The 11,629-nt window shown below is 48.8% G+C and overlaps 3 protein-coding genes across 3 annotated transcripts; 1 reads left to right on the plus strand and 2 right to left on the minus strand.

Annotated features, from left to right (window-relative positions):
- Window positions 1-335: 335 nt before the first annotated feature.
- BDBG_00504 (mRNA capping nucleoside-triphosphatase) lies at window positions 336-4,740 on the plus strand. The gene is made up of 4 exons (XM_031719919.1): window positions 336-1,638; window positions 1,699-2,559; window positions 2,649-3,116; window positions 3,390-4,740. The coding sequence occupies exons 1-4, from the start codon at window positions 736-738 to the stop codon at window positions 3,570-3,572; spliced, it is 2,415 nt and encodes an 804-aa protein (XP_031575838.1). The 5' UTR covers window positions 336-735; the 3' UTR covers window positions 3,573-4,740.
- On the minus strand, window positions 3,739-8,954 carry BDBG_00505 (regulatory protein Ral2). Its single transcript, XM_002629213.2, has 2 exons — window positions 8,344-8,954; window positions 3,739-8,174 (listed from the first exon to the last, which is right to left on the minus strand). Exon 2 carries the CDS (start codon window positions 7,573-7,575, stop codon window positions 4,705-4,707), a length of 2,871 nt encoding a protein of 956 aa, XP_002629259.2. The 5' UTR covers window positions 7,576-8,174; window positions 8,344-8,954; the 3' UTR covers window positions 3,739-4,704.
- A 315-nt stretch (window positions 8,955-9,269) lies between these two features.
- BDBG_00506 (peroxidase) lies at window positions 9,270-11,051 on the minus strand. The gene is made up of 6 exons (XM_002629214.2): window positions 10,755-11,051; window positions 10,546-10,654; window positions 10,365-10,457; window positions 10,074-10,233; window positions 9,726-9,978; window positions 9,270-9,647 (listed from the first exon to the last, which is right to left on the minus strand). Exons 1-6 carry the CDS (start codon window positions 10,778-10,780, stop codon window positions 9,617-9,619), a joined length of 672 nt encoding a protein of 223 aa, XP_002629260.2. The 5' UTR covers window positions 10,781-11,051; the 3' UTR covers window positions 9,270-9,616.
- Window positions 11,052-11,629: the final 578 nt, after the last annotated feature.

An 11,629-nucleotide genomic window follows, 5' to 3' on the forward strand; every position in this document is an offset into this window, starting at 1 on the left:
ATAGATAGGTCCTTGAAACTCCGTGCAATGTGTGAAGCCCAGGAATATGGAAACCATCTCGTCCCAGTGTCACACGAAGATATCTGGGTGCTTTTTCTTGCTTGCTATCACGGAATTTTAATCCTAACAGCCAGGAGAAATATAAAATAATCCAACACACTGAAAAGTAACTGGAAAAATGGAATATAAAGTTGTAAAATGCAAATTCAGAAATGGTGTTCAGTTCAGCTTACTGACTGTACAGTAACAAATTCTACATCGCGATACTCTGCTGGGAGCCGCAGTCCAAATCAAGCCATGACTGCTCGTAGTTAATTAACTCAAGAAAAAAGGGTTGACAATGGATGATAGGCACTGAATAACATGGATGTGTCTCTGGATACCTGCTCATAATATATTTATATTGGTAGTTCGGCGCGTTGGCTCCTGATCCTCTCGATCACGTTATTTTTGCACCTATTGGATTTCTCTCCATCGCAGACTTCCCAAAGGGGAAATTCTCTAAGCGTCTTGAACCTCACGTTTCGCTCCGACTGCTCGCCAACCACCCTCGTCTCCCCACGCGCTACATCTGACACGCCCTGATCTCCCGTTCGCCTTCTCGCGCTTTTTTCCTCATCAACCACGACTAGCTGCCATCGTGTCGATGGATTGTATGCCTTAGGACGGCCAGAGCTGGACCTGTGTGGCCTTTAAGTTGTGGCTTTGTTCAGCCAGCCGTCCGCTGCCGTGATCATGGACTTGCGCACCATCATCAACAACGACGCCGCTGCTGGTGGTGTTCAGAGAGCTTCCGCTGCCCAACCCCCGCCGCCTTCTCCTCAACAGCCCCAGGGCCACGATCTGGATTCGCTTCACCCTACGAAAAAGCACGATGATGTTTCGCCAGCATCCTACCACACAACCCAACAGCCTCAGCAAACCCCCGAGTTCCGCACGAGACCGCCGCAACCTCCCCCCCTCCAACCCCCTCTACACTCTCCCGGTGGATCTTCGTCGTATGGATCCGCTCACTCACCATATCAACATACGTCGGCGTCTACGTTGAGCAGCGGCGGCCCACAGTCCCAGGGCGCGCACCCGGTGCCCCATGCCCTGCAGACCTACCACCCTGTTTCGCGCGACAACTTCCCCCCCAATTCCGCCAGTTCTGCCTACAATCAATCTGCAGGGCCACTATCTTCTCCATATACCCCTCAAGCTATGAGCGCGGGGACCCCGCAATCATATTTCTCGCAACAACGCTCACAATCTGCTCATTCTATTCAAACCCCCACCTCCGCTCATAGCTACTCTTATCCGCACCGTGAAAGTATTGGAGCTCCGCAACAGCAGCCCATTCAGCAACATCAACAGTCATTCTCCCCCAATCAACAACGCTCCCACCCAGGAACACCCCTTGGTCCCCCCCCAACGTCCTTTTCCCGCCCTTCGCCGCATCAACCACGACCGCCTTCCGCTGGTTTTGATTCTCAACAACAGCGCTCCCTTTCCGGTTCCTGGGGTAGCCAAGATGTTCAGTTACGGAATAAGAGAGATGTAGGATCCCCAATTGCACAGACTACAGTTGCGCGGCAAGACTCAGGGCTTGGTGGCGAGAATCAGAGGCGTTATTCAGTGGGAACCGAGGAGAGGAGTGTGAGTGTTAGCCCCCTCACTAATCTGAGTAGCTTGAGTGACAATGAACTTCATGATCAGACTCCTCAACCGTATCGAAAGGACGCCAACGACGCTACATGGGAAAACAACAGCAATAGTGCCGTTCATTTCCCTGGGCATCCACATGACGCCAGTGATACAATACCGTCACAATACCCTCCTTCCACACCGAGAACACCACAACCAGCGAACACTAGTCGACCACCAACAACGTCTCCACCTACCAGACGACTACGACAAAGTGAACCTCCCGCCTCAAATATGAGCGGTCAAAGCCAATTAGTAGTGAAAGAAGATGCCCCTATTAACAGGTCTATGCTACCATCTGGCATTTCCAAGAAGAAGCGAAGGCGTTATGATGAACCTCCGATCTACGCACGCAAAGCTCCCCGAACTAGTGGTAATCCTCCACCAATACCCACCGGTCATTATGTTCCTCCCTTTAAACGCGCTATTGCGAAGCAGGAACCTCAGGCCGACAGGGTTGTTTCGAGAACTCGTTCCCTTCCACCGCCTCCGCCGCATCCAATTGCTGAGGCCCCAAACGGCGAAACCACGACAAATGGGAATCTTCCTGCCCGACCTCCGCCCGTAGACCAAACCGCCACCTCACTAGGTCCCTGGGAACCGTCCATTACTGGGCTAATACCCCACGAAGAAGTCACAAAATTGATCTGCGACTTCTTGTTCCAACAGGTTGTTATGAGAAGAGATATTGGAGCAGGGCCCGCTGGAGGATCAGCTATAGGACAAGGCGCTGTTCTCGAAGTTGAAGCTAAGCTGGGCATGCTCGTTGACAGAAATCGTGGAGAACGTGTTCGGATACCAGCTCTTACAGAGTGTATTCTTGCCAAAGATGATCCAAGTATACGAGTTGGTTTTGAAAGCTCAATGTCTTTGGTGAGGCCTCTTCTCCCTCGCCCTCACATACAACATTCAATGTTTATTTATAAATGGAACGCACTGACCAAGCAAAAATATCCAATTAGGCCCAACACCGAGCCCTAAACGATTTCCTCAACGACATTGTGAAATCCTCAATATCTCAACCGGGCGCCCGCATTCCATTAACCTACGCTCACAAAAAAGAACGAGATACGTTCTACGAAATCTCATCCTCCGCCCTCCCGCCCATAATCCAACACCATCTCAATCCTCGGCACAAGCCTAAAGTCCGCGTGACAACGGACCAGCGAACAGGCGCCGTACTAGCTCGCATCATCAAATGCCGCATCGCGGATCTAGATGTGTATAGCCCGAGAACTTGTCTTGATTGGCGAATAAGCGTCAACCTTGAAATGAACTACGAAGGCGATATTGGCGAGCTCAATTTGCCGAGTGAACCGAGCTCATTGAGCGGGCCTGGGGCTCCTCGAGGTGGTGCAAGAAGCAAAGATCGCATGAGTTATAGACATTTGGCTTATCAAATTGACTTGACTCAGGTTGCTACTTCAGAGGTATGTCAATCTGTATTTTATTCTCGTTTTATTTTCCGCTTGCATATTAGAATACTGCTCTTGATTTTACTCTGTACAATTCCTCACATCAGACCACAACAACACCTTTCTGTCTCAATTCGTATTTGCGTTTAGGACTCATAATTCACCACCCGTCTTCCAACTAACTCGACTGTATTCGCACACCCCTTTCCCCAGAATCCTTTCTAGCTACCAATCTCATTATTTCTTCTTCTTTTCCCGGCCAGTAACTAACTACCAAAACCAATTCAGGACGGCTCCAATAATCCCCAGTCAGACTTCGAGCACGAGCTTGAAATCGAGATCTCCTCCGCCGAAGTCCGGCGCCAGGGTGACCTAGCGCTTGCGGGGGATCCGAAAAACCAGTACGAGGAACTTATCAAAGGGTTTGTAGATAATATACGGGTACTGGCGAGAGCGGTTCCGGGACGTTAAAAGAAGATCTCATAAAATTGGGTTAGGGGCTTTTCTCTGTTCTTCATTCTTTTCCCTCTTCCTATTCTTCTTTTTTCCTCGAACCTGCCTTACTTATTTATTTACATATAACTTATCTATCCACCTACCTACCTACCTATATACAAAGGAATAATTTATTTTACTACTGGCACCTCTCTCCTTTTCCCCTGGGATTGTAAATTTTTACTCTTTCCATCTGCCCCACATCATGTTCAATGCATCATATATATTTTTCAAGATTTTGCTACTTGGGTGTTTTGCTACCCGTCATGGTCTTTCTTCGGTATGATTCGCTACTCTCAATATCTAGCTCTCAAATGGCGAATGGTTGTTTTTTTGTTTTTTTTTTATCTTCATTTCTTTCTCAATTGCTCGTCCCATTTCCCCTCTTCTCATCGAAGTTCTAGGCTTTACTATTAATCATCGTATTCCCCTCCTTTTTAATGCTCTCCCCTTCTTCTCTCTTTCCTTCATAAAAACCAAAAGAAAACAAAGAAGAAAAAAATGTGGAGATTTGTATCCACATACCATCCGTTACATCAATCACCCACCCTTTCTAAATACCTACGTTTTACATTGCAATTCATTTTGTAATTACTACACTCTCCCCCCATACACTCAAATGAGTTAAGTGGAAAAACATACGATGAGGGAAAAAAAAAAAAAAAAAAAAAAAAAAAAAAAAAAAAAAAAAAAAAAAAAAAAAAAAAAAGGAACAAAAAGAAATATCCAAAAAATTTTCAAGCAAGCCAAAGGAGTTGATTGGGAGAAAAAATAAATGCATGCTTCGAGAAGCATACATGTGTATATACAAATGATATCGGATAAAGTCATAAGATCCACGAAGAGAGGTTAGCTGGGCGAAATGACAACGAAGTAAGGGAATGGGGGAATAGTGAAGATAAAAACGCGAAGACAAAGGAGGGGGCATCGAAATGGAGTAGAGTAGAGGTGAAGAGAAGAGGTGAAGGGGGAAGAGGGTAAAAATAAAAAGAACCAGGAACCCAGAAAAAGAATGTAAAATCATTTGCATCATAACGTCAGTCCCTAAACGCCTATTGAAGCACAGACACAGATTACCCTCCGTTTTTGCTTCTGCCTCATTCCTCATCTACCCCCCACCACCCACGGCGGCGCCAGCGATAACCGTAGACGTCGCCTGTGGCCCTCCGCTGGTGGCAGCTGCATTTGCGCCCTCACCACCACCCCCACCACCCCCACCATCCCCACCAGCCGTTCCAGGTGTACTAGTAGTCGGCCTCCCACCCCTTTCCCTCATCCGTCTCCCCTCCATCAATCCACGTAATCCTCTCTTCTGCAGCCCAACAACACTACTAATCTCACCTGTCCAAATCTCCCGTTCAGGCTTGGCCCGCCCGCGCCCATGGCTAAGCATGTCATCATCCATGTTATTATTCATGTGTTCATTATGATGAGCAATATCATCCGCACCCATTGATTCTGAGAAGCTGAGGCTGGTATTTGTCGATGCTGATGTGGCCGTGCTTGCTGCGCTGCTGACTGATTCGGCGCGGTTGCGGTTGCCGCCGGCTGTGCTTCCAGAGTTCAAATTTGTGGTGTTAATGCGAAGGTTGGCGGGTCGCTGGGCGCTTGATGTGCGACGTTGGGTGGCTCCAAGTCCACTACCACCACCAACGCCTCGACCAATCGCACCCGACCGAGGCCCCGTTGTGTCTCCGGACTCTGTATCTGAGGAATTTGAGTTGAGATTCAGCCTGCTCATTGGATCTGTGGCGGACTCGACGGCGTTGGAGCGCGAGTGTGCGCCGTTTAGAACTTCGAGCGTTCCACCAGGTCCGCTGGCAAAGCCTGTGCCACGGCCTCCGCCCGCAGCCATGGCGGCTGCGTTGAAAACAGCTGCAGCATTCCGGCCGTCTAGAACTTGGTGTAGTCGTTCGACCGTGGCTTCGAGTAGGCCGTCGACCTGGTAGGGGCGTGCGAGCTGGAGGAGAGAGCAGAGGATTTGCGGGGTGCAGAGCTGGGAGCCAGGGGGTGGGAGTGAGGAAGTATACAGATATTGGACGAGAAGTTGGACGGTTAGATGGGTATGCGGGAGATATAGAGTTCTAGGGCGGGAAGTTGGTGTAAGGGTGTGTGCGGAGGGGATTTCGAGGTTGGGGAGGAGCGACGGGGCGGCTTTCCGGTTGGATGATGAGCTACTGCGACCGACTAGGGTCGTCGCGGTAGAATAGTTGCTGCTGTTGCCCACTGAAGGTGTTATTGTGATGCTAGAGTTTCGGCTAGGGTGAGATGAGGGCTGCTGGCGTAGGGTAGCGGAATCGGACATGATCTCTTCCGAGGCTGTAGATTCACGGAGAAGTTGAATAAAATATGGGCCCCAACGACGAGCCAAAATATGTGAGTTAACCGGGATACGTTCGCCGCCAATGGTGAGCAACTCCATATCAGACAACTCCCGAAGTGATAGGGCCATCTTGCCGAACTCTTCCGCTGCGGTAGATAATGGTCGACCTCCGGGACCATGCTGGGAAATCTTTGCTTGTAAAGAAGCAGGTACCATGGGGCTGCTTACAGAGACATACCCCGAAGTCGGGGAGCTTCGTCGTGGATTCTCATATAGGCCGAATGCTTCGAGTTCCACAAAACAAATGTGCGAGAAATTGATGCGCCGGTGGTTGTAATCTTCAACTAAACTTCGCTTCCGATGTCCCATAACGACGAATGTGCTTCGCCTACTCCACAGGACACCGCGATTCCAACTGCCGTGTCCAAAAATGGCTCCTCCGGCGTCAATCCGGCCCCACGTAAGTGTTTTCAAATCCAGAGCCCACATTGCATACTCTTGTTTGGAAGACGTAAGATAAGTACCGCTAACCACAAAATGTCCATTAATAATGCCTCCATTGGGGAACCGTAAGCCGGGAGGCGAAACCGTGCCATTCATTGGCTTCTCGATTAGTTTTCCGTCAGGTAAACGGAACTGCAGATTTAATTTGACATCTAAGAAATTGTAATTTGAATATATCAACAGCAGGGGATCTGGTTTCTGGGCATCTGGCTTCGTCGGGTCCCTGAACCCTTCCACTTCAACCCCACCTCCAATATCGGAAGCGTTCACCCCGATCAAAGGGGTAGCAACACTGCGATAGGCTCCGCAACTGCGATCAAGAGAGGTGGTGGAAGTCCATTTTAGGCTTCGCAGATTAAAAACATTTATTTCTTCAAAATAATGATTCGACGTATCCTGGCCACCAACAACGATCATCTCCGCCCCTCCATATCCATCAATCTCTACACCTAGCGTCCCTTGGTGGGGATTAGACGAAGAAGGGTTATGGTGGAGAGCGGACAGAGGGGCATCAGAGGAGCCGAAAGCAGCGCCGGAGGGTAGAATTGTTGCACAATGGGCATATCTTCCCCGGGGGGCGTTGGCGGTCGGAATAAAAACCCACGTTCTACTAGGCACATCAAAGATATATATATCTGACAAAAGCACAACTCCTTGCTGTGATTCCTGCCCTGGTTGTTGCGCATTTGGGTTTGGATTCGCGGGAGGCTGACCTGGAACAGCAGTTTTCGCAGACATGCCGCCGTAGCAAACCAGTTTCGAATCGCCCAAAGCACATACTGTGTGGAAATAACGTGGAGGGGGAATGTCCCCCGTCGTCTCTAATTTGGTCCAGTGACGACGTACCAAATCCAATTCGTACATCTCATTGGTTAACAGCTCGGGCCTGCTTCTTGACTGCAGCCGCCCCCCAAATACATATAGCTTATCTCCAAGAACGGTGCTGGAAGGCCCCACAAGCGGGTGGGGTTCTCTGCCTGTCGTTCGATGAACATTACACACCAGGCCAGATAAATTCGTCGGGCCTGACGATGTATTGTGACCACTTTGCAGATTTGAAGGGGCAGGTTGGTTTCCAGTTGCAGTATTCAGTCCAGCATTTTGCTCCTGAAAAGAGTCATACTGGGCCCCACTAGTGATATTAGACGCCATCGTTTTAAGCACAATTGCGGTTGACTGGTTCGACGTATTAAGTGTTTTATTGGTAGACGACCGCACAAGCGGTGATTCGGGGCCTACTTTTCCGGTTGGTGTCTCGATTGGTGGCGGGCTTTTTGGCACAGAGTTAAGTCCACCTTCAGAAAAGGATAACGAGCTTTTCCGGTTACCGTTCTCCCTCGGCTCCTGGTACTCCAGAAACCTCTTTTCCAGCTGAAGATTTTGGCTGAGACCAGGTTCCAACACAGCAGCAGGGACGGGTAAACTTGGGCGCCGAAACGGGTCCAGATCTGGTGCTTTGGGAGTAGTTGGAGTTGCAAGACGGAACTCGTCAGGGATCTTATTGCGTGGAATTCCCTCCGCTGGAGCTTTTGCGGGGCCCTTCGAAACGAATTTTCTCGAAGGCCAAGTTGTGGATATGGTAGTACTACGGGCTTTGGAAGGGCGAAAGTATTTAATCACAGAGGCAAATCGTTTGGAGCCGTCTGGGGTAAGTGGTGGTATTGGGGGTGCTGTAGGCGTTGACGATGGCCCTGCAGCCACATTCGGGGGAATACTTCCTTCAGCCGGCTTGTTGGTTTCACGTCCTGAGCCTGTTCCTGCCATGATTAGCTAGAATTCTACAGATGAAGGGCTGGTTGAGGTTTTGAATTGCCATTCGCCAGAACGAAAAAAGGTCGAGTGCGAGGGGAAAAAAGCAAAATCCAGAGGCAGCGATAAGTCTTATATGTATAAAACAAAAATACGAGTTGTCAAACATACGGTTGTAGGAATTTCGTCAGGTGTTCGTCTCTTCTTTGTCTAGCAGCTATGCCCCTGGCACTACCATAACAGGTTGGCCCAGTGGGACATGGAAAAGAAGGGAGTAGGCTAGAGATTGGAATTCGTTCACCCAACAAGATTCGTTTGTAAAATGGTACAGGAATTTCGATATGAAGTGGAGAACAGGTGAGGACAGTGTATCAGATTCCTGGGCAGCTGGGGGGAATTGAAATCGGCTGGTGCGCGGACGGATAGATCGAGACGGTAGGGACAGGGTTGCACTGTGTTGTATGGAGGGGTTGTCAATTTCCACTAGTTTGTTCGATCCGCGAGCGTTTGCAAAAGGTCTGGGAATCAGAGTTGGTAAAACCGTAGGACCCTGTCTAAGGCATGATGGAGACAACGGACAGTCAGACTCGTGCCGCGGACTGACTGAGAACAGCGGAGCCAGTGTCAATTGGCGCTACGTGTATGAATCGTGAGATAAGATGAGATGTCCGCTCAAACTCGCGACGTTTGTATGCGGCTGAACAATGAAGTAAGCGGGAAAACAGGCACTGACGCCTCTGATTGGCTAGCTGCGATGAGCTTCCCGCAGCCGGGCCGAAAGTTTAACCGAAACTTCCCCCGTGACTGGTTAGTTAAGCAGGGCCCCCTCTTTCTTGGCGCTTGACCGATATCATACAACATCCATGGACATTGGCATGATGCTTTCTCTCTCTCAGAGTACCATAGCGTGGTGACTCTACCGAAAGCTGTTTCGATTTTCTTCAAACCAATCCCAAACTGCCCTCAGGCCCAAGGTTGAGTAAAGGCTCGCTATGTATAGAGTCTCACTTAGACCTGACAGTTGGCTGATAGCTACCAGAGCCAACAGCCAACCTTCGGGGGAAATGAAACAAAACAAAGCATCTCCCTCCTCGTGGAGCAAACATGGACTGGGCAGCTGAACCTTGGGAGACGATGTTGAAGAGAATAGGCAACTCTGACCATGCGACTTGCTCATTTGGGGGAAGGCCGACTTCCGAGCGACAAACGCAAGGACAATTTTATTTGACCAATTTTTGTATTTTTTATTTTTATTTTTTTAGAGTAAGTGATCATTTTATTCATGGATTATATCATTTTAAATTTCTTTCTCTTATATCATGAATCGCTTTAAACAATAAAAAACACATAAAATAAAACAAGAAGCAAAAATACCAATACAACGCTCAACGTCATCAGGTTTATATAGAATACGACTTCCACCGTCTCCACCCAAGGGTCGACCCTAGTTCTTGAGAGTGGTGTATCTGAGGTATCTATAAAAATACGAAGAAGACCCTTAGTTTTCTGCAACTAAATGAACAGGTAGACGGAGGAATGAGAATCAAACTTACGGCTTGACAACCCTGACATCGCCAAACTTCTTGATGGCATCCTCAGTCTTCATGGTTGGTGGGATGATGACATCATCGTGCCTGTTCCAGTTGATAGGGGTGTTCACACCGTTCTTATCAGTGGTCTGAAGGGCATCGATGACTCGCAGGACCTCCGTGGCATTCCGGCCAGTGGAGGCTGGGTAGCTCAAAATCAGTCTGATTTTCTTGTTGGGGTCGATGATGAAGACGGAACGGATAGTCATGGCCATTCCTATGGGTCATTACGTTAGTTAACTGTTACTGATGTGCGTCTCACCGTTTAATGGCGAGAAATGAGGGAAAAAAGAGACATCGATTTATGCTCACCCTTCTCGTCGACATTGGTGGTGTCCTGGTAGTCCAACATATCATACAAGTACGAGATTTTGCGGTCGGCATCAGCAATGATGGGGAACTGCAGGTTCGATCCGGTAACTTCGTCGATATCCTTGATCCAGTCATAGTGGGATTTAAGGCCGTTGGCGCTCTAAACAAAGCAAAAAGTGGACTTCAGGTTAGCCAGTGCCCTGCTCCCCCCCTCTTTTATTTTTTTATTTTTTTTATTTTTATTTTTATTTTTTTATATATCTTTCAACACAGCTAGGGAAAGCCACGTACCAGTCCAATGAGTTTGACACCGCGAGCAGTGAACTCAGGCTCGAGCTTGGCGAAAGCTCCTAGCTCAGTGGTGCAGGTGGGAGTGAAATCATCCTATTAATTCCAATCAATCAGCAAACTTCTTGTTTCTCTTTCGACGAGGTCCCCCGGTTCCTCCGTTCTCCTTCCATCGGACACGTACAGGGTGAGAGAAGAGGATGACGTATTTATCGCCAATGAATTCATGGAAGTCGATTTCACCCTTTGTGGTGACGGCCTTGAAGTTGGGTGCGGTTGATCCGAGTCGGAGACTGAGAAGATAAAAGCGGAGCCGTTAGACCTGACATGACAGAAACGGACACGAAGCAAGAACCAGCCAAAGGCGGCGGGGGCACGGATGGGTAAACTTACGGGGCAGCACGTTGTTCTTCAGCCATTGTGGATGTGAGTGAGGCGAGGTTCTAAGGTGGTCGAAGGAGTGATTGTTGAGAGGTTTTGTTCTTTGTTGGTAGTAGAGCAGGGGATGTGGTTCTACAATGAGAGTGAGAATTGAGGGATGATATATAAAGAAGAAGAAGGAAGAATGAACGATACAAACGTGGTCTACCGGATGATATAACCAGCTTTTTCCCCCCTGCCCACTGGCCCCCAGGTACCAGAATCCAGAATACCGAACACACACACAAATACCACACACACACACACACACACATTTCATCCCCCACTTCATGCCAACGGGTTTCGAATCACGCAATCCGCCACCGCCTTTGCCGGCAGAACGCTCTGATTGGCTTGTGTTCTCTGGCCTTTTCGCGACACAGCCAAGCTCTGATTACGTCATCTAGTTACATCAACCAATCACGCGTCTCTTTTTGGCCGATGATGGCCTTTGTACGTGGCCGGATAAGGACTAGTGCAACTCCACATACATCCGGCTTGGCTGCATATTTGAATGGTACAATCAGACCATGATATCGCATCACTTGTTTTGAATCATGCCTCCCCCCTCCGCCTCCCGCGACAGAACTGCGACGAGCTGCTGAGAAATCAAACGAGGGACAGGGATTGTTATTCTCATTAGTAACAGGATGCAAGATCGAACCTTGGGAATAGATACGATTGGGCTATACTAAGCTTAAACAAAGCTAGAGACTGGTTGGAGCGGGGTCATCGCCGGGAGGGGGATATTCGATCTCGGTTGCTCTGCGTTGATTATTATTATATTATATGAATTACTTTGTTTGCCGTGCATTATACTCAGCTATATACTCATTATTTACGGCGCG

This window comes from Blastomyces gilchristii, assembly GCF_000003855.2.
Source record: "Blastomyces gilchristii SLH14081 genomic scaffold supercont1.1, whole genome shotgun sequence".
Taxonomy (NCBI): Eukaryota; Fungi; Ascomycota; class Eurotiomycetes; order Onygenales; family Ajellomycetaceae; genus Blastomyces; species Blastomyces gilchristii.